Source organism: Diuraphis noxia, unplaced genomic scaffold, assembly GCF_037042655.1.
Source record: "Diuraphis noxia isolate RWA-SAM2 unplaced genomic scaffold, SU_Dnox_SAM2 contig0004, whole genome shotgun sequence".
Classification (NCBI taxonomy): domain Eukaryota; kingdom Metazoa; phylum Arthropoda; class Insecta; order Hemiptera; family Aphididae; genus Diuraphis; species Diuraphis noxia.
In genome coordinates this window covers 51,123,566-51,151,456 of record NW_028301714.1, presented here as the reverse complement: position 1 = coordinate 51,151,456, position 27,891 = coordinate 51,123,566, and the positions used below count along the sequence as shown (strand labels likewise).

Below are 27,891 nucleotides of genomic sequence, written 5' to 3'. Positions count from 1 at the left end.
GTCATCAATAATATTGTTTGTATTTGTTTTTGTTTTTAATATTATTCAAAAAGAAACATATATTTGACTTTTTTCATTAAAAAAATAAAAAATAAGCTCAATTACCACCACAGGTTTTATCAACAGAACATTTTTTTTTTACTTTCAAAAAAGAATATCAATTACTATTAAATTTACATTCCATATAGTTGTTAAATATTTATTTTATGTCAATTTAACATTAAAAAATAATTTACTTACTGTAGTAATAAATAAGTTTTTTTAAATTTAAATGACTGGAGATCAACCTTTGGTTAGTAAATGAGCTACGTTTTTTTCTTACACAAGTTCATATTTTATCAACTTGTAAAGTAGTTAGATAATCAATAATTAGCATAAGTTTCAGGTGTATCACAGAAAACATTTTGAATTGTTTGGAGTTAATAAATAGTGTTTTTTTTTCATCAAGCAATTTAAACTATAAACATAAATTATAAATATTCAGTCAAAACTGTAATCTGTATATCGATTAGTGAAGTGTTAAATTTGAGAAAAGAAATTATAATATATTATTAACTATTTACAGGATACTCAAGACAAAAACAAATGCTGTTTTTCCTACAGAAAAATAATAAGTCTATATTAAAAAATAATAATAAAGACCTATTATGAAAATAAGAAAAAACTTTTCAACAAAATTAAAAAATACATTTTTGATCTAACGTCCAGGCTTTAATTAGTTACTGACACAATTTTCATGCGTTTCATTCAACGTTTTGTAGGAATTAGACCAAAATGCCATCGGAGAACGATCTTGATCCGTATGGAAAGCTGTAGCCAATGGGAAACGTTTATAACACGTTTTACGATATTCTTCAGCTATATCACCAACTTCGCCAAATTCACCATTGATTAATGAATTTAGAATTTCACTACAAGTCTATAACATGAAGGTTATTAGTGATAAAAAAGTAAAACAGAAAAAAATATAGAATTGTACTTGAATATTGACATCTTCCAAGGAATCGTCTAGCTTAGTAATTTGGTCAAGAACTTCTTTTTGCAAACTATTATCAAGTTTATACTTCATTTTCAAACCTGAAGTTTAAAATAATTAATAATTAAGTATTTCAAAATTTAAACTAATGGTACATAGTGTTTTGTTTAATTATTCACCCTGCACTAAAGCTGGCAATGATTTTTGGTGTTTATTGAGAAACTGTGAATTGATATCAGCAGCCGACATTCCACCTAATATTGGTTCTAATTGTTTATTAAGCACCAATTGCATTTCTTCTTGAATGTTGTCAAGTTTTAAAAGTTTTTCCATAAATCTAATTAGACAACTGTGAAACATTGGATGATCTGGTTGAATACGATGACTTCTTTTGATACTTTGCAGCATCAACAAAAGCTTATCTAAAAATTATATTTTCAATAACTATAAAACTGAATTAAAAATATATTTAAAATGTCAAATAAAATACCTTTTCTGTAATAAATTTCAAATGCCATTAAATGAGTTTCAATATTATCTGAGGCAAGTTCTTGAAGCGGTTTCAAGAACTTGATTGATTGTTCCAAAGGATCTTCAACCTACATCAGCATAATATTTTGTTTAAAATTTATTTTATGACATGGAATAGACCTGCAACACTTACTCTTTCCAACTTTTCTGGTAGTAGTTCATCCAATGGCATTGCATCAGCTTCATCGCTGGTATTGGTTACCTGTTGTCTATTTTTGTGCATATCTCGTTTTTCTTGAGCTGCTAATGCTTGAGCTTTTTCTTCTTGGGCTTTTCGTTGAGCTTTTCTTTGCTTATTCAACATTTTTTTCAACTGTCCTGGAGCCAAGTTTCCTAAAACATTATATTAAATAAATATTGAAAAAATAGAAAAAAAGTTAAATAGCCCTCTAATGTGAGATATATTTTAATTATATTAAATGACATATTATATGTTTATGTATTTAAAGATATTATGTTATAGTTACTATAAAAAACTAGAATTAATTTAGGGAGGTTCTTTGCCCTAAAAAATTTTAAACTAATTTCCCTCGAGCCACACCTGTATGCTGTACTATATAACAAATAAGTACGTCTAAGGTCGTCATTGGAATGTAATAGGTGAACCGAAACAATAGACAGTCAAACATCTAATCAACTGTGTTACTATTGTCAAAATATAAAAATGATGTAACATCACTGATATGACATCTATGATAATATTAAAGTCTATTACTCTACACGTGTTATAACAGTTATATCTATTGTTATTCGTTTTAAGTACTCATCCAAGTAGAAAATATAAAATAAATAAATAGGTACGTACTTCGTACACAGACGTGGTGTACGGTGTACCTATGTATAATATATGGTATTTGCATACACTATACTGAATAAAATAGTTTTCAATTAGAAGGAAAATTAATGTAGACCGCAATGTGCATAATCTCCATATAAATAAATATCGAATACTAACGTGTTTTACTTTGAATATAGCGGTTCTTACAAAAGTATCTTGCACCCTATAGTATTATCTAGATTGATTGATAAGTCAATATTGAAACAGGAAAACAACTGGTCAGAGAATGTTGAAATTGAACCACAAGAGAGACCTTGCAGTGTTATATGAGCAGACAGAAATATCATTATTACGGTTGCATAACTCGGTCCAAAGTTAATGGAAGTGTAGATTGGAAAATATGATCTATATTTTTTTGTCTTAGTGTATGATTAGGTCGCTAGTCAATTCTTTAATAACTTCAAATGTATAATATAATATACCTTCATAAGAAATTACGTTTAACACATAACTGTTCGAATCCAACACTCAAAATTAGCTAGCTATTTTTAATTTAGAAGTTACGTTCGGGGGGTCAAGGACAGAAATAATAATTTATAATTTATATTTCTTGTTAAGTTATAAGTAGGTACATCAGGTAATAACTAATTGGTAATAAATAAAGAAATGTCTTTAAAAATCAATATGAATTCTTATGATGAATTTTACTTATTGTTTATTTTTATTGTAATAAACCTAGACGATTAAACCTATTATTAATAATTATATAACATTTTAACCAAAATTAAATACAGTAGGAAGCCAGAAGATTTGTATTTCTTTAAAAATACATAACATATGTTTATAGTTTTAAAACTACTTAATATTACTGCCTACTGGAATAAATTATCAAAAATAGTAATACTGGAAAATAATCAATACAAATTTCAATCATAGACAATATATTTTGTTAAATAAATATATTTAATTCAAATGAATATCGGTGACGAACAAGTAAATAGACAAACAAATTTAAAATCCATTAATAATAGATAAAATTAGTTAAAATAGTTTTCTTTTCGAACATCAATACAAATATACAATACATTTTTAAAACTCTCGGTAGGAAATACAGAAATACACTGTTAAAAAGATATTGAATATTTAATACACTACCTACAAGTAGGTATTACATTCGAGCAGCCTTCACTACCTACAATTACTTTAAAATAAATAAACGACAGTCAGGGTCTTGTAACATAAATTTGCATTGTGCGTTAAAATATTTTTATTCATTATATAAAAATTTATCAGCCCTTGAAATCGTTTGTCGAAGTCCATTGTTACCTAAACCGTCATTCGATTATAGGCGATAAACTATTGATATACCCAGCTAGTTGAATTGTGTATAATTTATTAGACATACAACATGGTAAAAATAGTTGCTCACTTAATATTTTGTTTTTATATTCTATTATAAAAGGATTCCGCGAAGAAGTGACCAGGAATCTATAGAATCTAAAAAATGAAAACGAAAACTGTAGGAAATAATAACGTAGTAAATACGGCGTTAAGAGTTATAACGATTTCCTTTCAAAAATTATTATTGTTGTTTAACTTTTATTTTTTTAATGCCTGATATGATTGCATAGATGTTACTTGACAGCACAACTAGTTTTAAACAAAAAAAAAAATACGGTAAAAAGTTGAAAATTTTTGATGATTCAATAAATGTGCAGTTTGTTTTTTTTTTTAAAGTCAAATAGCCAATGACTAACAAATAAAAAAGTACCTATACTATTATATGATATCAGTCTGAGTGCCAGACACTTCTTTACGGACAAATTGTATTATATTATTATGTGCGCACAACCACATATCATATAATTATATATTTAACATAATATATACATTTCATAATAAATCGTTGATTAAATTTAAAAAAATTAAAATTCCACAAACGCGTATTATGCAGGTGGTATTCAACAGATTTATATTAATGAAGTAAAGTTTTTTCACAGGAGAAATCAAAATACATGTATATTTTGTTATTCACAACAACAATATTAATTGTGGTTTATACTTGATTTACATTTGTACGCTAATTTAGGTATTGGTATTAAACAGTAAATTGTTTCAATAAGTCAATGTCGTGCGAACGAAAATTCCAGCATAAGTAATTAACGTTACAGATTCAATGTACGTTTAACCTCTAGGATTTTATATTATAACAATATAACATAAAGAGAAAATGACGAGCATACATAGATGGTCAAATGCGAGCGTAGGCGTTACACTAGAATACTACAACATTATTCTTTATTACAGTTGTAAGCGTAAGAACCGACGATAATAGGTAAACTTGAAAACTCCAAATTACTTCATCAGTTTATTGGTAAGAAAAGAAGGAAAAAAGTGCCTTACCTACGAGACGTACGGAAAATAACTGCAGAACGAAAACGAGAGCGATGATAAGTATACATAATGTAATAATATATAACTGGTTTCCCGCGAACACAGAAAGAATAAAAAATTTACGCGGCGACACAAGCAGTTCTCCAGTAAATACATAGCCCATTGTTTTGATTTGTAAACCGTGTATTATTATTATTATTATTATCTAGTGGAGCGGTTATTGTTCCACTGCAGTCGTCGACGACGACGGGTCTATATTATTATTATAGTTTAAAACGGATCTGAAATGTGTTGTCATTAAAAAAATAAAGAGACGAGAGAAATGATAGAAAAAAAATAACCGTATGAGAACTGGGTCTTGGCCACGAGCCGCCAAAATACGCATATTACGATTATTATTATTGTTGCTTAAACGGTCAGTCTTAGTCGTTTCCCAAACTAAACTGTAACGACTGACAAAATGCGCAAAATGAGGACTAAGGAGGACTACCCGTCATAGGTATATATTATATTATAGGTACTCGACATATACGGTGGTTCGGCGAGCGCGTTAATGGATTAATCTCTCTCACTCGCTCTCACCCATTCTCTATCTCTTTCGTGGTCGTGACGACGTACAGACGGATTTAAAATAGATGAATCACGATGCGAAACCGATAACGCCGCCGAGATCTGTCGGTGGCCGGACGAAGCGACGTCAGACAAGACGTGTGCGAGATGCGCCCAAACAAAATATTATAAGTACAATAATAGTAATAATAATAAAATGAAATAATAAAAAAACCGGTCTAATAGTCATAATAATAAATAAACGAAGGTGGCCCCCTTGACCGTAAGTTAATGCATTTCTCGTGACCGAGACATTTTGTTTCTAAATCTGCGGCGGTGCTAATGTATTTATAATATCATTATTATTATTATCATCATCATCATCATCCACTACTGACAAACCACACGTCAACGACAAATTTATACTTATTTATTTGTATTATTGTAATTATTTTATCAAACAATGATATAATGAATACTAAATACATATGGATATGGAACATAAATGCAGCGCGACGGTAGTCCGCACAGAAAGTTAAAATCGTTTTATTCAAATTAGAAAATATTGTGCAGGAAGATCATTAACTTGGATTGCCCGTTGCCTATAATTACAATAGGGGATTTCTCAAGATTTCGTGGTTAATATAATATACGTTGGGAATATTCTAAGTGAAACTGACGCCAGCTGTAATAATTGTTTAAAACAAAATGAAAAACTTTAAATAAACGTTTATATGAATATGTATGTTTCACACACATTTTGATCGGGTAAAATAAACTTAATGATATACAAATATGATACCATAATATAATGAACATACATATTGGATCCCTTCAGTTGTTATTCATTGAATACGAAAAATGATTATAAGCGAAGACAGCTCGTAAGCCAATACTACTAAGTATATTTTATAATACTAGCTAGCCTAATATTTTTAATTATATGTACATTGTCATCAGTAATTTATTTTATTATTATAGTATTGTTGGTAGGATGATTCAATTTTTGTCGAAAGCATTGCATTTATTACTGTGATTATAATATTAATATTTTAATTGTTTTGGTTTAAGCATGGACTACTAATACGGAACTTTGTGTAACATTTATGAGATAACCTAAAAAAAAATCAAATCAAAAGTTTAAAAATCATATTAAAGTATTTTGAAAATTGCAATAAGTACACAAGAAATGCTGTTACAAACATTTGGTGAACATTTTATGTATTTACTATTATTCATTTTAAGCTACAACAAAAACATTTTTTTTCGTTTTTCTAATTATTGAGAAAGTATAGGAAATTTTTAATGTTTACTTCTACGTCTACAAAGTAACAACTATATATAATTTGATACCAGAAATCGACCGTGAAGTTTAAAGTCGAAGAATTTTTCAGAATCTTAAATTAAATCTGATCTAAGATGTAATTCGCCTATATTATAAATAAATTATTTCACGTATTATTTCGCATTAAGAATTAAGATATATCTATCATGCCCATCTTCCGCACGAACTAACCAATTTTAAAAACAGTTAAAATAGTAATAAAATATATGATTCATGTATTAATGAAAAAAATAATTTTTAATTTAACTGCTATCCGAGTTAAACTATGTATCATAGTTCTACGAAATTTACTTACGTATTTACACACAATTTAGATACCTAATAATAATAACATAGGTAAACTACAAAAAGTAAAATTGAAAATATTTTCTGTTAGTATATTTTGTATAGGAAGCAATTTAAGCTTTCAAATTAAAATAAATAATAATAGCTTTTAATTATTATACAAATTTTTAAATAAATAATTGTATCATTATCGTTCCGTAATATATTTTTAATATATTATTAGTATCAAAGCGAGATTTAAGTATTGTCCAAATAATTATTTTAATAAACATTACTATTATGACTATAGTTAACTATGGAAAAAATTCAAAAACGTCAACGATTAATAATATCATACTTAGTACTTACATTTGACAATATGTCAATGCAGTTTTAGAACAATGCTTGTTTAAAATGACAAACTGCTTACGGCATTCAGAAAGACAACAAATCAAACGAATCAAGATATTATTAATATTATGATAAAATTAATAACTTATACTTTTACATTTAATTTTATAATAATAATATTAAAGTTAAAACAAAATAATTAAAGACGTAAGTGTCATCGGTGGGTGGCTTCTTCATTCAAAATTTCATTATATTGTCATTGTCATTAGCTCATACTCTTATTGTGCAGATTGCATATAGATTGTGTATTTCTTAATAAAGTAAAAAAAAAAAAAAAAAACATTTAATTTGAAGAAACAATAATTTTGGATAATGTATAAATATTAAATACACTATAAAATAAATACATATTTTCTTATGGGGGTATACTACTAGTTTGGGTGGGTCACACAAGTAAGTTGTGGGTGTGTTATCTTATTAAAATTCGAAAGTGTTTAGAATAGAATCTAAATTCTGGGCAATATCATGAACTTTACAACATGCATAATATTCTATCTATATTATTAATATATAGTAGTTTCCTAACTACTACCAACTTGTAAATTGTGTAATCAAATATATTGTTAGATTCCCTACTGTAGTTAGGTAAAACCAAATAACACAACAATAAATAACACTAAAGGCATATTAAAATTGTTTTAGTTTCAGGTAAAAATATTGTACATTATTGTCATTAATGTCATAATACCATAAATATGCAAATAAAAATAAATTGTTATAAAATAATATTAATTTAAATGAATTCATGCTGATACAGGAAACATAAATTATTTATAAGACATTAAAATAAAATGTAAGTATTTATATATTTTGTACAAGAAATAACTTTTACAAAAAAAAAAAAAAAAAACGAAGATTATTTATTAACGCTGTTGAACTGAGATGTTCTTTCATAATATTTTCTAAGGAAACAACACAAGTAAAAATCCTTGCCACAAGGGCATATTATATTGTATCTGTCTTACAAACGTACAACATATAAAAAACTGTTTAACGCGAGAAAGAACCACTCGGGTCGTATAGTACTAGCTAAGCAACCAAATGTTCACAATATAAAGAGGAGAAAATTGATCATGCAATATCGTTTTTATTTTTTCGATATAAATAATTTAATAAAAGTTCTTAATGTTTTAAAGTTCATTATTTCAAACTTGAATAACAGTTTTTAGACCAAACTTTTTTTGTATCCAAAAAATAAAAACGATTTTGCACAGTAAACGTTTTCCCCTCTATAGTGTACAAATATAGTTGCTTAGCTTAGAATACAGCCTGAGTTGCTATATTCAGTATAAAACAGTTTTTCCTATTTTTTGTACGTGAGTAAGACGGATACAACACATGCCGGTGTGATGTCCTCTTAAGTAATATTTTTTACACATATTTAATATTTGAATAATCGCTGGGTAAAAATAAAGGAAATTAAAAGGTACCTATGTACAATATGTTCGCAAATATAACAATATAGTTAAGCGGAGCACTACTAAAGGGCAGCCATTCCACATAGATCATACTTGTGTATTATATAAATAGTATAACTAAAATAATAATTGGATGGGTTGAAATAGTTTTGTAACTTTTGAGACAAAAATGGCAAACATTTACTGTCACTGCAAAAATATTTTAACGAATATCTTGATCAACTGCAGATATTCGTTAGTAATATTGTTATTGACAGCACGTTTATACGAGTTGAATATACAGACTTAAATATTATAATCAACTATTAAGTGTATTGTGTAATGTTTTTAAAAATGATAATGTAATCAGAAAGAGCAGGACAAAAGATTACAATTTGTTTGTGTTCCACTCCGTATTTATTTCTATAAATACACCCCTAGTCCCAAGTTGGAGTAAGATGTAATTCGTAGCAGTCCAAAACTATATCTGGTATAGACGTATAGTATAAATAATGGTAGTCCGTGATGATTCATTACAATATAGTATGAAAATTGCCAATTACACATAGAAAATCGAGTTGACCATTGTAAGGTGATATGTATCCAGATAAAAATAAAAAGAAGGAGGCTGGTCGCGTGTATGGCTCGAGGCCCATTGCACGATTCTGGTAGTTGCTCTAGTTTAAAGTTACCGCGCCCTCTTGTAAAACTTTCACCACACCTGTTTTGCGGTTTTTTTGCCAGTTATGTGTCTGTTGTAATGTTAAAAAAAATAAATTCTAATGTAACATGTTAATGCATTTAATAAGATTAGGATATATATCTACAGATATTTGATATAAACACATTGAGCCAAGGGGTAGATATAAAAATATACTTTCCCAGCTTATGGGTTTAAAAAAAAAAAATGATATTGGGTAATATAATATAATTTATCATTAGGTACTAAAAAACGTAATTGAAAAAAACTACAAACAAAAGTTACAGTAATTTTATACAACATTATGACCATATTTGTATAGATATTCGCTAGAAATAATCAAATCTGAAATCCGAATGCAATAATTTTTCAAATATAATAATAATACATCATGCTATGCTCTATTGCAGCTTGCGCTTACGAAACGAGATAAGTGTGTTCACACTCAGTGTTATAACCTAACCTGGTCATTAGTATGGTTAAAATAAAATTAATAAGTGTAATTAAACAGTATATTTAATAGAAGTTCTAAATTAGGTCTAATTTTTTTTTAACTATTTCTATAATTAGGAACTTATAACTTTTTATTCAACGATAATTATATTATATTATACTCGACAAAACAATAAAGAGTTGATTACGAAGGGGCATCATGTCACGAATCAGTTAAATTGTTGATAAAGGAAGTTACTTTTTATTCAAATACCACATAAGTTTAATCTTGTTTGGTTAATTACACGGATGCAAAAAACATTATTTAACAACTTTATTCAAATTATTATTATGTATAACCGCATAGGATTAAGATACAATTAAATGACATTACACCTTAATCTGTGTTCATATTACTAAAAGTATTTTTAAAGATACCTACCGAAATCGGAAAAATCTGATGTTCATTTGTAAATAAAGAAATAAATTAGAATGTTTGATTATAATGCGTTACTTTAAAAAATATTAAGAAAATAAAAAAACGAGTAATAAGATTTTATAAATGTATATAATATTTATATACATTATAGTTTTAAAACACATCCATATTCATTTACTTGAGCCATGTTAATCGTTTGTAAATAATACAGTATTTAAGATATTATAAGTTTTGTTTTATTTTATTTCAATACCATAATAAAAAATACAAAAATGTAAAATAATAATTATCCAAAAAGATTAACAAGGATTATAATCTCCTAAATCAAACGCTTAACTTTCCCTCGACTAGAGGGTACCTCTCCTACCGACAAAGTAAAAACTGCATGAATGAGTTATGGTATTAGTATTCTGCGTGCACTCCATGTGTTCAGTTTATATCGTGATGTCGTGCTACACCACGTAAATGTAGCATGACGAATGTTTTTAAAAATCAGTTTATTTTTAATTCAAAGTTTAAGTTTATAATTTTTGTGTAATGGGCACTTCAATTACTGCTTATTTGGAATATACATCTATACAATTTCAAGGTACGTACAATAAACATTTCACTTGTAATTAATATAATCTTAAAACAGTTGTATTGAATGTAACATACAAAGATAACTTCGAAAATTTTAATATAATTTTGCACATGAAATCATTTTTTTATTTAAGTACATACTCTTTTTTAACACTGCCCGAGATGTATTAATATATTATTTGTATTAAATTAGTAAATTAATTAAAATTTAATTTTAGTGTTTATGAAAAAATTTTTTTTATGGAGTATGAACATTTATTATTCAAAGTTACCAATTACAAGTTAAGACTTTATTTCACAAATAGGCGAAAGAATAATGTTATTTCGTCGATATGATTTAAATATATTATATAACTTCAATTATTGGCCCACTATAGATAAATCAATTTATCAATAAAAAAAACTCGATTATTTACGAATATGTTTATCTTGTACAAATTTAAAAAAAAGTATTGCCTTAACATATGAGTCTAAAATATATACCTGAGTAATGCATAAACCTAGTCCATAGCCGAATAATGAATTAATTAAAATACCTTAATTTTAGACGGTTCGCTTAGAATACAATCTATTATAATAGATACTTACGAAAATTAAACCTATGTGCAATATAAGATTAATTATTGATTTTATTGGTTCATGATTAATAAATTGGGAGACGTTATTTACGTTCTTAAAATACCATATTCAGACTGTACTGAAGTAATCGATATTGATTTTATTATACAGGTGGTAAAATTATACATAATATGAATCGGGTAGGCGTTGTGTTATAATGTATAAATGACTAATTCAGTATTTTATAATAATCTGATGAGGAGGAGTTTTATAAAATGAATATTGCCCACTACACGCAAAGATTAAAATGATTTGTTTTGCTGAATTGGACAGAGGTGTATAATAAAGAAGGCGTATAACATATACAAGGACAAAACTAATTTTTTCAACAACTATATCATACAAAATAATCAATATAAAAGATACAACAATATTATATTAATCACTTTAGATTTACCCATTATTTATGAACAAATAACAAATGACAAAATAACTTTCATCCATTAAGTTCGATTTAATAACATAGGTAAGTAAGGGAAACGAGTAAAGGCAGATTTTAGATTATTAAAAAAATAAATAATAAACAATTTATATTTTTACCAATTTTGAATTAACCAAATATTGGCATCAAAATGCAAATAATTAGTACTGTAGGTAGTAAGCTAATTAATATAATAAGCAATCAAAAACAATGGATTAGGAAAGATATTTAAACAAGATCGCTGCAAATTTAATATTTTTATTTACTAATCATTATTATTATTAATATTATAATTGGTAACCTCAATCAATATTAATTGATTAATCATTTAATAATACTATTTAATGTTCACTAAACAATAGTCAATACGCTCATTCAATTTTTTTTTAAATTCTATTGTTACTATATTTAATAGAACTAAAAAACTAAACATATAAAACTTGGAAAAAATTAGAAAATTAAACTTATCTTTGATGTTTGGAAAAGTATATTTAATATATTTTATACATATAATATTTAGATGTAGTGCCTATTTGATGGATAAAGCCGATAAAGATAATCCAAAAAAACATCTAAAATTACAATTCAACGAACATATGTATAACTGTAAACTGTACATATTATTCAATTAAACATTGGTTCATAAATGAATACATGGTATTTTTATTTTACACCAGTGAAAATATAATAACAACTAAATAGAAAATAGTGCATACGTAAATACTGGTCATCTAACATAATTCGTTTATCTTTACAATAATAAATGAAACGTTACGAGACACGAAGAAATACTAATGGACAAAATGAATAAAATATAAATTAATACCGTTATGTCAAATATAGTATAAGTATTTTAACAAAAGACACAATTACACAAATGATTATATTTGGACACCCGAGGACGCCATACATGAATCGGATATTATATTATAATGGAAATTGTAATTTTCACATTATATAACCATTCATTTATTCGAGTATGTAATACGTATGTATGAATGTATGAATGCACGTATGCGCATAGAGAAGTTTTACAAACAGAAGTTACCTTTTATATTTTGTTTACACGATTTTAACCGAAATATAAAAATAGGGGATTTTTACGATACAGAATTACCTATTAGTTGACTGTATGACTAGTCGAAGAATATAATATAATATACAAGATCGTATAAATTTGATTTCTTCAATCTTGTTTTAAGAATATTGTTATGATTCACAAGAAAAATGGGTAGTTGGTTGGTATAGGAGTTTCATACGTATATTTATAATGAATGACTAATTGTTTTTGCATTATATTCATTACTGTACACTGTATTTAATACAATCTTAAATATAACATGATATAAAAGCAATGTGTAAAATTTCGTTTAACCCCGGGTGAAAAGTTGGTTACAGGACTTTTCCCAAGAGTAATTACGTGATTATTATTGCTGTAGGTCAAATAGCACTAAAATCGTGTCTTGTACCAGAGCAAGGTTAACCAGTTATAATAAACTCTTTTGTCTACAAAATTCCAATGTATTTATAGGTTCTCCTGAAGTAGCTTATGGGCGTAGTAATAAACAAAACAAATTCAGCATATTAAAATTATGAAATAAGTAAAAAAAAGTATGGATGTATATAGATAAGATTTTAAAACTTGGTGTTTGACACTTATCTCGCATTATTCGTCTTGTCACAAGTTAGTAATATATGATGGTACCTATTGTTTTAAATTGCATTCATAAAACCGTATTTAGCCCCTTCAGTATCCAGGACGTTATGATTTATGTTTTCCATAGTATGCATTCTTTGAACTATTGTTGAATTTAAAAACTGACTAGTTAGATGTAGAATGTAAAATAGTTCTATAGATTGATCAAATAACACGAATAAAACCAATTATTTAACTCAATTCAGTAGGAATCCAAAAAAACACGTAAATTAAAATGGATAGCATATAATTAGTGTATGATATATGTAAAACATATCATATGTAAGAAAATATTAACGTTTAAGCTAGAGAAACCATAAAAAAAATCTTTTATAAAACATCATATTTTTTAATAATTCTATTACTAAATATAATATTAAATTTAAAATATTACAATAAAAGTGATTGCTTCTAAAAAAACTTCATGTCTTAATTTCATTATCATAAAAATGCATTGTAATAATGATATGTATTTTTAATGTTATTTGACGTTACGTAACTACTGTGAAGTTAAACAATTAATTCAAGACTCATAAGCGCGTGATTCCTGTTATTTCATACAAATAATCAAAAACTTACATAAATAACCTAATTTTAATCTATAACATTTTCTTTGCAGATGTATTTGTTGCCATACGTGATATTAAAAATAATAATACTAACAAGCACTGTTGCGGAACCTGTATTAGAAATTTTATTAGCAGCAGAGAACGGTCAGACCCTAACTAATGTGGATCAATCCAACTCGGCCAATGATGATGATAAGACATTATCACAGCAAATCTATGAAGGCAAGTATGGTCTTATACATAAAGAACTATTCAATGACATTCCATCAAGACCTGGGATTTTAAGTTACAACATAAATCCTGAAGTACCAAAAGACAACATCAATAATTTAGGAGGGTTAGATCCTGATGAAATATGGCTGGCAGAAAATCATTTACTTGTACTAAGAGGGGGGAATTTTAGTGATAAAAAAGTAAAATGGTCATACATAGATAACTTTATTGCTCCACTAAGACAGGTAAAAATACCAGAAAATCCTAAAATACCTCCACCATTTCCAATACAGCTAGAAGACAATGGACCTGTTGATTTTATATCAATTAATGGTTCTACTTGGAATCCAGTATTTCCTCCTCCATTCCCACCAATTCAAAGCCAACTACTTCCAAACACAACATTTGATGAAGATGATCAGTCATTATTTTATCCACCTAAGTATGATTTTGTGTATGTTCAAGAAAATTCTACTAGAGTTCCACCAGGTCCATTAGTTCCTGGAATAGTTTTGCCACCACCGCCAAATTTCTTTGGCCCATTAGAAAAGCCAGAAAAAGTTAAAAAAATTAATTTAAATACAAATAAAACAATTCCCAGATTTAATCAAAAACCATACTTTAAAATTCCCAAAGGGAATCATATTTCTAAAGAAAATGGATGGGTTCCAGTACCATCGATCAAACCCAACTATATTGAAGGTTTAAAAACCAAAAGTAATATACTTATTAGTACAACTGAAAATAGTAATAATTACGATTCAAATCACAACGGACAAATTAATTTCTCCAGTCACCAATTATTCATAGAAAACCCACCAGAACATACAACAAGTGGTCCAGATTCATATTATTATTATGAAGAAAATAATAAATATGATGTAGAAAAACCTGCTCAACACAATAAATATGAAGGTTCTAATATAAAAAGTCCACAATTTGATTTCCAAAATAATTATGAAAAGTCTACTACAGTCAAGCCATATTATGAGTATAGTTATATAGCTCCAGAGTATGATATTAAATCCCAAATTCAAAATCCAATCCATAAACAAAAACTAATGACAGAATACCAAAAAGAAAGACATGTATTTCAAGAATGGTCAGAAAAACCAAAACATACTCAATTCAATAATGACATGGAGAAGCAAAAATATAAATTGTGGCCACAACAAAATAATCAATACTTAGATATTGATTATGGTTATCAAACAGAAAAACCCAACTTAGCTACTGATAATCCATATCATGCATTTTTCACACAAGATGATGCCAGTTTAGTAGATGAAAATACAAAAAAATATTTTGCTCTCTTTGGTCAAAAGGTTAGAACTGAGAAACCAACCCAAGTAACATCACAATCAAAACTTCAAAGTAATAAAAATGACAATAAGATATCAATTATTGATGACATATTAGTTAACTTTAAACAGCCATTGCCAACTAACAATTCTAAGTCAAAAATAACCACGGTCCGACCTTATTACAATTATCATCAAATTTCTTTGCATGATGATATAAGTGTAAATTTTAAAGAAAAACATCCACAGATCAATCCTGAAGCCGAGATAATATCCCAAAATTCAAATGATTTTAAAGAAAATTATCCATATTCTATTGATGCTGGAATTATCTATAATCAACGGTTACCACCTAAAAATATTGATACAGATCAAATAATTAAAAAACCTTTAATCCAAACTTCACTACAAAACAACGCTCCAGTGAATTATAATCAACCTCTACTACAAAAAACTCCAAATTTAGAACCAATTACAAAAAGACCATACTTAAATATACATCAACCATCACTCTTAGATGACACTCAAGTAAATTACAAACAACCAATACCACCAATAAATTTAAATGCTGAATTTGTTACTCAAATACCACTATATAGATTACCATCATTATTTGAAGGAACCAATATGAACTATAAACAACCTTTGAGATCTGAAAATCCAAATTTAGAACAAATTACTCAAAGGCCATATACACAAATAACCCAATCTCCCTTACATGAGGATATAAATTATAATTTGGATTCTTCATTTGTAACACAGAATCCAAATTCAGAACATGTTACTCAAAATGTATACAAGCAGGTATCTCAAACACCATATTATAGTGATACTAAAATGAATAATAAACACCAAAAGCAAATCCATTCATCAACTAATCCAAATATAGAACTGGTTACACAAAAACCATACAAAAATGTTCCAGAAACTTCAATACATGATGGGATTAAAGTAAACTATAAGCCACAGAAATATTCAAATAGTGGAGTAGTCACTCAAAGACCCTATATTAAAGTATTAAACACTCAATACCTTGAAGACGCACGAGAAAATTATCAACAAACAATATTTCAACAAAATCCAAATATTGAAGCAATAGAAAAAAGACCACGGATTAAGTTTCCTCAAACATCACTGGTTGATGATGCTCAATTTTATTTTAAAAGACCATTGCCATTGAGAAATCATGATACAGAATATTTTACTCAACAACCTAAATCTATATACTCACAGACACCAGTGACATTAATTGATGATGTTCAAGTAAACTATAAACAACCATTGCCAACAAAAAATATTGATTCAGAATATAATATAGTATCAACACAAAGACCATTAAATCGTGTAGTTTCATACAATTTACCTGGAAATAGCGGAAGTCATTTTTTCTTTTTAACAACTCACACTGGACATCCCATACAATATAATTTAGGTAGTCATAATTATCAATATTATAAAAGAAATGTCAAATAAAGGTTTAACACTAATTGTATTTAATTTTTTTTTAAGCATTGAAATTGAAATGCAAAAAGTTATAATTTAACCATTTATATTGTGGATACATTTCATACAATCAAATAAACATTTAATATTGTTAAAGAAAAGACTGTATTATGTAATATGAATTAATTCTTATGTAAGATACAATATTATTAGTGTTTAATTAATTTGACATATTATGGAACTAAATTCATTTTTTATTTTTGATTAATGGTATTATTCTTTAGGAAATAAATCTATTAGTAATAGTGAAAGTAAATTATTGTATCACATTTTAGTTAATATGAATTGAAATAAACTTAAGGTGTACTTCAATATATTTATTTAATGTTGTGTCATAATTAAAAAATATAAGAAACTATTTTACTATTATTTTTTTTTGTTTAAACCAAGTTGTAAAAAAAATTTGATGAATCAAGGATATTTGATAATATTTTTTTTCAATTTGTATAAGCTTAAAATATTATCAGACATCAATTTGTATTTTTGAGTATACATTATATTATGTAAGAAATTTTTTCTATTTATTAATAAACATTAAGTATATATCAAAATAATAATTGTAGCATAATAAATTAAAATCATTTATCAATAAAAAAATATAACAATGAAATTAATATTGAAACACGTCGAGTAGGTATACAGTAAACAATATACTGTATGATGCTTCTTTTTATTCTAGCCATGATGCAAAACAAACTTAAAATACAATTTAAAATGGATTTAAGAAGTTTAAAATATTTGGTACTTGCTTGCCATTCCAAGCCATTAGTGTGTTAGTGTCATATTTACCACCCTGCCACCAGGTGATTAATCATTATAATATGGACCATAGTCTATGGTATATTTTTATGCACGTACAGATACAAAAGTTTAAAATATGAATAAATAATAATAACATGTTGTTCACAATTATTATTAATTAAAGTTAAAATTAGAGTTAAAAAATAAAAGAAAATAAGTACATTTTCTAAAACCCTTTAATGTCACACAATTTATTGGTTGTAAAAATATAATGCCTGTATAAATATGGCAGGGAATAACTTATTAAGAATTACTTTTTAATAATACCTTAAAATAAATTAAAAATATTTTAAAGATACACATGCATTTGAAATTACACTACCTACAATGCAGTGACAACTCCACAACATGCTAAGATGATTATAAATTTATAACTTATAAAATTATAAAACAATAAAATATAATTTCAAATATTTTAACAGTTTTTATCATTTTCCATAAAAAAATTGCATACTAGATAATATACAAGTGCAAGTAAAATATTGAGATACAGAGAAATATTGATCACAATCCATAAATAACAAAATTATAAGTTTGTTATGTGTGAGTGTGTGTGTGATAAAGTATAGAACTTTAACTTCCAGATACCAATAGACATACATGAATTTATTATTTTACTATATAGGGTTTTGTATTTCTTTTGTTTATTATACCAATTTGAACTCATGACAAAATTAACAAAAATTCATAGGACTACAGAACTAAAAAAAATATTTTTTATTATTGCAAAAAAATATAGCTTCAAAAAATAATAATTTTGATACTTAAAACATTTTAGGGTAGTTCTTAGGAATGAATAAATAAAATTAAACAAAACATCAAAAATAAATAATATTATACTTTGTACTTTAAAGTTTAAATTAATGCATTATTATATTATATTCATATCATATAGTACTCATAATTATTGGTATCTGAAGAAATTAATGGCTACTTGTTTCTTGTTATAACTTGCATTATTACACAATACGCATGAGAAATATGCAGCCGCTAAATATGAATAAGGCAAAATTAATGTTGATTTAATATAAACTGATCGACGTTGGTGATTCTCCGAGTAAATATAAATAAATTTATCGGCGGAAATGTTTGAATGTTCAATGTTTGACGTAATTATCAATTGCAACTTGTAAGATTTATATTATGTAATACAATATATGAAATAAAGTGTAAATTAATAATTATTCAACCATAGTACTTTTGAACCATATCTCACACACGGGACGGCTATATCACTATTTGTGTCAGTGTATTCAAATTACGATTTTTGGAAAGTATTAAAAAGGGGGGTGGTAAACACTGAGCGTGCCTATGGGCGCCGAGAAGGTCAATCCTCCGCCACTGTAACTTCATAATATACATATAAGATTTTATTTGTTGTTGACGTTGTTGTACTATATAATATGTTATTTTGTAACCTTATACCATATTTATAATTCGAATTCATTTCCGTTTGTAAACTTGTTTTAGTTGTAATCTTTAACTCAACTAAATTCTTTGACAAATAATAATTTTAACAACACCATAAATAAGTTTCAAGTTTGGTTATGTTAAATTTATTAAAAAAATAATATTTTTTTATAAATTATTCTAATAAAAGTATGAATTTCTAAAACTTATAAGGAATATTATACCAAATGGATATATACATATTTTTATTGGCTATAAAAATTAGGCAATTAACAATAAACTCACCTGTATCCATTTCATTACTAGATGATGCATCAGTTGGAGGTTTATCATGAATATGCAAATATACTTGTATAGCACATCGTGCCACTCTGAAGTAAAATGGATGAGAGCGTAACACATCTTCAAGCCTTAATAAATTCACATATGACCTTAAAGTCATTTTACGCATGCAATAAGTATGAAAATCAAATTGGTCGTCAATGATCTCAGTAAAATGCTATAAAATAAAATAAATTAGAAAACAATTATGAGCCCAATAAATTGATTGAAATAATGCAATTTTTAATATTCTATAGAACTATATAAGCTCAGAATAAATATTTATAGAACATTTATAAATTTCTGTATACAAAAATGAAAGGTTAATTTACCCTATCGACTTCATGACATTTTTTCAAACTCTCGCCCCATTTTCCTAGTCGTTGATAAGCCAATGCACACTCAGTTTGGAACCACATACATTGCATTTCATTTAAGTTCTCCATGGGAGAAACACCTTCCTGTAAAATATCAATTAAAAAAGAATAGAATAAATGATAGTATTTATATATTAACACAGGCTACAAAATAAGAAGATTGAAAAAAATATTTGAACAAATATTTAAGATTACTATTTTGATATTTTAAAATAAAACTGAAGTTCTCAATAAAATAAATGAATCAATTATTCAAAATAATAAGGTTAAACTATAGAATATTAACTACTAATATGTTAAAAAAATAAAATATTATTAGACAATTTTTCTGAAATATTTCATTATGTGCGCAAAATGCACCAAATATTATGGTTTGAATTTCAAAAAAAAATATATTTATATATATAAATGATAACTATATAGGTACATGATAAAAAATTTCCTAAAAAGGATGCACACCTGGATATGCTGTCTCTGTCTGACAAACAGCATACCAAATTTTATATAAACAATGATCCATATATCTCCGCAATTTTTACAATAAGAGTGAATTGACCTGTTATAAAATTTAACAGTAATATAATTTGTCCCAGGTATCTTGGAAGCTTTTAATGATATTTTAATAAAAACAAGTTACATCAATTTTTAAGCGACATTTTAAAATGATCATAACTTACTTAGAAATAAAAACGGGAGAGATGTGCTTCATAACTTAATTATTAATTACAATACACAGATAATTTAAAAAATAACATTAACACGAATATTTTTAAAATACTACTAAATGACATAATAGAAGAAAAATATATTAATAAGTCTTACCCTTGTAAACTTAGAGCATGTGTCTTCTGCTTCTTTAATAAGATTTGCACGCAACATGTATTTAGCACATTTAGAATTAATATATCTATCAGCTGTGTCCAAGCCTTGTGCTTCATCCAGCCATTTATATGCCTCATATGCATCACCAGCATGCTAATTAACACAAATTTGATGAATAATTCTACAGTCTTTAGTGCAAAAGATGAAAATATTAAATCAAAAAATGTAATACTTTAAATATTCTTCCTTTGGTGACAAATAGTTCAATTAAAGTTGGTGTGTGTGCAATAGCCATATCAATGTATGTTAATGCCTTTTGTATATCATTAAGGTAATCATAATGTTGAGCCAAATAGTGATAGACCCACAGCAATGCAGAAGCAGGTTCTTTACAGGAAGTATCTAAAATAAACCAACATGCTTAATTTATACAATATATATCAACAAGAATCAATCAATTAAAAATGAACAAGCTTAAATGAGTCATATCAAATTAATATGTATGATAATTTATTTAATCTAGAGATAAGTTGAATTTCAAATTTGCCTCCATGAAATTTGAAAAGTTTATGGACTAACTACTGATGTTTAACTGCTCTGTGAAAAAATGTTTAGCAACATAACTTGACAAAATACATCATAACTTTATATTAATATTTTAAATAAAAATAATACCATACCTTCACTATCAAATGAACTAAACTTTGTCAAATTATTTACATACATCTCCAATAGGCTTTCTATTATTTGTACTTTATGTTTATCCTTATATAGCGACCGTAAATCTACAAATAATGGTGGAACACCTTTATGGAAACCAGCTCTTAAATATGAATCAACTTCACTTTGAAATGCATTTCCTAAATTTAAGGCCAAGAATGATTACTAAAAAGTTTTGATGGCTAGAACAATGAACATACCTGTTGCAAAAGTTAAACACAATCGTTTAGGAGCCAATGCTTTGGGAAACTTTTTTCGATAACCGCATAACATGTTATAAACACATTCATCATTATGCAATTGCTTAGCTTCTTTAATCATTAAATAGTAAGGTGTGTTTTCTTGGTTTCTTCGTAGCAATTTTTCATAACATAATGTAGCTAAATGATATTCACCCATTTTTAAATATAATGAACCTAAAATAAAACATATATCATAAACTTAAAAGATAAAACTTCTTTTATGATATAAATCAAAAAAATTGTAAATACTAAAATATTAAACAGAAAAATGAAATTTATAACATACCATAAATTTCTAAGACTGTTAATTTATCAAAAATATTTTCTTTATACATGTCTAAATGTTTGATGGCATCCAACACTCCACCGGATTCTTGAATAACCATATTTTGATACAAAAGAAGTTCGCTATACTCAAAATCAAATGGGGCCTAAATACAAAAATTAGATATTATACTAATAGTCTTCATAAACAAAATATGATTTACTAAAAGATTAAAATATAAATTAAAATTAAAGTTCAGATACTGATGCATTTTTTTTTTTTTTTTTGAACTTCTAGGATAATTCTTTATGGGTTGAAAATATGCGAATCTAAACAAATAATTTGAAGTTTGCATTTATATATTGTCTCTTGACATTTGTAATCATTTATCACTAATTTAAAGAAGTTTAGTTTCAAGTGAGTGTTTTCCTGATGACTTCAGTACTGAAGATTTAGCTCATTTAAAAGTTGCTTTAATTGTTTCTGAGACAGGGTTTTTCTAACTAAAAATAATTATTATCTGATAATCATTGTTCATTAATTTTAACATCAAATATGCTTTATAATTTAATTAAATAATTTTAAGTAATATGCAAACTTGTATAATTTTTATTTTTATTGATTTTAAACCATTATTAATATGTATTAAAGTCATTTTATGTCATATTTTTGCTTTTTTTGTTAAGTAACTTTTAATTGTTTAAAGTTTAAAGGCAATCAATTTTCATGTTCTAATGATAACAATTGTTTAGTTTTTGTTTAAATATTTAAACATTCTTTATATAACATTTTCAAATATGAAATTGTATTTATAATTATTCAAAATAATAATTATTGAATCAATCTATAGTTATACCATCATATTAATTTTTTTTAATTCACTTTTAACCATTGACAGACTGTTCAACAATTATTTTAAATAATAAAAAAATATGACAAAAAATCAAATAAGTACAAATATTAAATAATGAAAGCTCCCCAATACTAAATTATTGATATTTTTTTTATGAACACTTGTTGATCATAGAGAAACGATTGAGGGAAATGTTAAAAGAATTTATTTGGAATGTAATAACTTTTTCAAAAATATTATTTTTGAGAATTTTCTGACGTGTATACCTAATTCTTAAATTATTTACTTATCACGTAATATTAACAATTTTTTTATACATTTAATTAACATGATTTTTTTTCGGATCTTTCTGTTACACTTAGTATATATACCAATTTGGCTTACGACCCACATAAATTGAATTATACAATTTGACGGAATCAGATAATTGATATATGTTGTAATGTAAAAAAAAAGAGGGGCTAATTTAAAATTAAAGGGATTATATACAAAAGTAATAAGACTTAAACATCTATAATTATTATGTCTAATTTAAGTATGAATAATAAAAATAATAACTTACAGAAACCATTTGTGTTTTCCTAAAAGTTTCCAAAATTTTCAAAGCCATATCATAATCGTTTAATAGATGATATGCCATTGCATAACCTATCCACGATGCTCTTTGAGTTGGCCGTAGCATGAACAATTGATATCTTGTGTCCTTATAAAAAAAATTAAAGAATTTAAGATACTTAAAATCTTGCACTAAATTATTTAAGACACCACACAGTGCAATATCACTGAGACAAAATGCTATGCATACCATTTTTAGTATTATAGTAAGTACTCATTGGAATTTAATTAACATGCTGAGTACCATGGGACCACTAGTCATCTGCAATTCTCAAATTGTGTATGTTTTTTTATGGTATTACTACAATATTGCACTAAAAAGGCAGGGTGGCATAGTGGGAATCATCATAAACTGAACATATTATTATAACTTTTTTTTATATATTAAAATTTTTTTCAAATACTTATTGTATGTACAGAATTAATTTGAAATAGCACTGGATAATGAACTTAGCATATTGAATACCGATTACACATATTGTCAATGGTCACATGGCAGTCAACATGTTAATTAAGTTAAAAAAGTGGGTAAGTGAATGTCGCTTTGCTGCACAGTAGGTTACAAATAGGTGACTGATCACTATAATATATGGTATAAAATTTAAATTCACTGATTTAACATAATTGACATGAAAAACGATTCTGAACGGAACCAGTTAGTTGACCTAAGATAATTTAACTAAATAATTTGTAAATTTAGAATATGATAAATTTAGTCAACATGTGAACTTAAAACAACATACACAAAAGAAAAAGTGCCTATGTATTTTTAATACTGCTATTATATCAACTTACGGGGAACCTTGTATTACATTTTCAAGCTTTTTGACCCAACAAATATTATTGTATTAAAATGCATATTATAATTAGAATCTAAAAAAATTTCAAATGTTTATAAATAACCTAAAAAGAATTGAAATATTTTGAAAATTTTACTAAGAATAAGAATTAAATAAATGTACGGTGTAAATTTCAAGTTGTATTAATTTGACTTTCCGGTAAACATTTTTTATTTGATAACAGTAGACAAACTACTGAATAATCTTGTATTCTATTTTCAAATTTTAGATTTAAATAGATAAATTTTATGAATTTCTAACTAAAATAATTTGTATATCTACAAGATTTTTATTTTGTCAAAATCTGAATTTTAAATAATTATAAAAAATTGTAACCATAAATTTTTTAACATTCATCAACTACCATCGAATCACAATAAATAAGAAGCCTTGAATTAAATTTTCAACCCTTTTAACCCAACAAATAAAAGTTTATTGATATTTATAGAAAAAAAAACTAAAAAAATAGAAATCTGAGTGTCCGTAAACAGATAAAAATTGGTCTTAATATTTTGATAACCAAACCTAATCTTGAAAATGTTATGGTCAATGGCAAATGCTAATATTAATATTCAGTAATAATTTCATGTGTTTACGGTAATTTGTTTCTAAGTTATACCAAAATCCAAAAACAATTTCATCAAAAACATTTTGCATAAAAATTCCAATTTTTCCTCTTTTTCTTTTTACACAGCTCTTTTGAAAACTACCAAGAATTTCGACCTTCCTAAAGTACCACACTTGATTCACTTTCCAATCAGATAGATGATTATGAACAACATCATAAAAAAAATTAATTAAAATTTTAAAATAAACTAAATCTAAACAATGAATGAATAATAATTATATTTACTCGATATCCTTCCAAATCCCTCATTTGAATTTGTAGCAGTGATAAATCTCGTAAAATTTGAATATTGTCTTTTTCCCATTTCAGTGCATTTCTATAACATTTAATAGCTTCATCATACCTAAAAAACATTAAGATGGTTAATTATATTCTATTAAAACTGTATTAATATAAAAATTAATAATTTGCATAATCTATATTTCAAACTAACTTCTTATCTGATCTTTGTAATAGACCATAAACATGCCAGCAAACATGTGAAGTGAGATCATTACGAAGACCACGTCGAACATGTTCATATGCTTCATCTTTTCGGCCAAGAAAATTTAAAGTAAGTCCTTTCATTGCCAAAGTTTCTAAACAAATCATATTTGAATATTATTAAATTACATTTTAAATTGCATGAAAAATTATTTACCTCCATGTTCAGAAAACTTAGGATGCGACAAAATCTGTTTTGCAAATTTAAGTCCATTTTTATATTGCTTCTGTTCGTAGCATCTCTAAAATAAAACAAAATAAGTAAGTCAAATTAAAATGTTAAGTATGATTGGTATAAGTTAAATCAAGTAATTGCTCATTTCACGAAAATTTTACAGTAATTTGAATAAAAATAGTGCGTTTAGCTACATTCAGTAATTCATAAGTTTAAAGAAAATTAGCTTCGTTACACAGGATAATTCAAAGTTCAAAGTGTTTACATCAAATTCTATTTCTTTTGATCTTATGATCTACCTTATGATTGTGTATAGATTTGGCTCATTATTTTCAATAACTATCGAATGATTATCGTAGGCACGACATTTTTTACATAATGCAGTAGGTACCTAGTTCAATTTTATTTTTAACCCTTTTGATATTTCGAACCACTCAGCAATTCTAATTAGAAATGTATAAATCCCATCAACTTCGAATTATAGAGTCGAATGAATATAATTTGTTAGAAAAATTTAAAAAAAAACATCAGAAGAGGTAAAAAATAAATATAATACCTACCTGCTATGTCACAAAGAAACCTTGTTTATCAAATAGGAAATTAATATAGTACTTACTAGAATTCTTTTAAATAAGGAATTTTCTTTAGGCGGTAAGGGTTGACCCGATGGCATTTTTTAAATTTTTTTGGTCAGAACCTAATTGAATAAATTACCAAGATTGTAAGCACTACAAAAGCCGTAAGAAATATAAATTAAGAAAGACGATCCTCGTGAGAATTTCCATAACACTTTTTGAGAGAAATCATAAATACAGTTGAAGATGAAGTTAGAAACATATTAAAATGATAAATATGTTTTCACAATCTCTTTGACATATGATTTTCATGGAATAACAATCTAAAATGAAATTTATTTGAATTTTAAACAAAACATTAATTTATTAATTATTATTGACAGACAATCAAAAATATAATATTTATACAATTATTCATCCAACATTAAACTAAATCATTTACGAAATAAAACTTAAAATTTTGTTTTGAAAAATCAATATACTTATTTTTGGTTGTAACTTCAATCATACAAATAACCGCCAAAATATTATGTTACAAACTATTTACAACCGGTGAAATTTATTGTGTTAAAGTTTAAATCATGATAAATTTATCATGGTTTAAATCAAAATAATCAAATCATAAGTCAACACACTGTATATTTTGAATTTTGGTAACTTTATTTCTTTATCGAACACCTTTTTTGCATTTTATTCTACCTTAATTTATGTAATTAGATTTACGAAAAATAATTGTAAAGTCAGAAATTAGCGGCCTTGTTCGGACTTCGGTTATGAAGTTATGATTTAATGAATATTCAATTGATAAGTTCGCTATTTTGCAAATATTACGCAATGCATTCACATGTAACTTGAGTTCAACATGCCTATTGGCTATTACAAATATTGATTTTATAAACATACGTATCCACTGCTACAAGAATGATGCTGCAATCAGAATCTATCAGTTATGAACTATACTTAGTTATGAAAGTTATGTGTGATGAAGTTTCTGATAGTGATTTTCGCATTCGCACAGCACTTTGTTTTACCGCACTTTCAATTGTGTTTATACGATAAAAATCGAAGGCAGCAATTGCTACCCTACTATTTTTATTGGAATAGCAAATTATTAATAATTAATAGTTATGCCATCCTACGAGCCAGTACGAGATACGATAAATTTATAGAAAATCACTAAATTAAGTACCTATATTTTCATATTATTATTTTAAAAAATCTAGTTTTACAACATAAAATAATAGTTTATTGTTGTCTTAATTAAATGTTGAAAAGTTATTTTTTGGATTTCACTTAGTCAATTGGGGGGGAGGGCTAAAGCTCATTAGCTTTAAAACATTACTCCAAATGACGCCCCGGCAATATTGAATACGTCTGTGTGCATGATAAATGTCTGTGTGACTGTGTGTATATTGTATAGTAATATAACTATATAAGACATAAATTATTTGGTACAGACAACTATAAATTATAATGTCTATAATCACATATTTCATACAGTATATTTATGTATACTATTATTAATTAATAGTTATTAGTGGCTATTATTATATTGTATACTATAATATATTATGATTAATAATAAAGTTTACTTAACTAATAATCACCATGTTACCATGAATCATAATAATACAATTCATATGAAA

At 26.3% G+C, this 27,891-nt stretch overlaps 2 protein-coding genes across 2 annotated transcripts; one reads left to right on the top strand and one right to left on the bottom strand.

The window, feature by feature from the left end:
* Position 1: 1 nt before the first annotated feature.
* Positions 2-26,470, bottom strand: Naa15-16 (N-alpha-acetyltransferase 15/16). Its single transcript, XM_089225692.1, has 17 exons — positions 26,287-26,470; positions 25,653-25,737; positions 25,446-25,590; positions 25,238-25,355; positions 23,493-23,633; positions 22,099-22,243; positions 21,771-21,986; positions 21,531-21,710; positions 21,083-21,252; positions 20,851-21,003; positions 19,984-20,112; positions 19,616-19,829; positions 1,641-1,840; positions 1,467-1,575; positions 1,156-1,398; positions 980-1,077; positions 2-919 (listed from the first exon to the last, which is right to left on the bottom strand). The coding sequence occupies exons 1-17, from the start codon at positions 26,341-26,343 to the stop codon at positions 716-718; spliced, it is 2,607 nt and encodes an 868-aa protein (XP_089081818.1). The 5' UTR covers positions 26,344-26,470; the 3' UTR covers positions 2-715.
* LOC107166859 (uncharacterized) lies at positions 10,623-17,108 on the top strand. Its single transcript, XM_015515684.2, has 2 exons — positions 10,623-10,805; positions 14,153-17,108. Exon 2 carries the CDS (start codon positions 14,153-14,155, stop codon positions 17,087-17,089), a length of 2,937 nt encoding a protein of 978 aa, XP_015371170.2. The 5' UTR covers positions 10,623-10,805; the 3' UTR covers positions 17,090-17,108.
* Positions 26,471-27,891: the final 1,421 nt, after the last annotated feature.

Bases quoted from the DNA above. Each gene is read 5' to 3' on its own strand.
- LOC107166859 (XM_015515684.2), top strand. From the start codon at position 14,153: ATGTATTTGTTGCCATACGTGATATTAAAAATAATAATACTAACAAGC.
- Naa15-16 (XM_089225692.1), bottom strand. From the start codon at position 26,343: ATGCCATCGGGTCAACCCTTACCGCCTAAAGAAAATTCCTTATTTAAA. The intron at 25,356-25,445 runs GTTAGTTTGAAA...AATGTTTTTTAG, and splicing joins TTACAAAGATCAGATAAGAA to GTATGATGAAGCTATTAAAT. The intron at 22,244-23,492 runs GTAAGTTATTAT...TTTTGTATTTAG, and splicing joins GGAAAACACAAATGGTTTCT to GCCCCATTTGATTTTGAGTA.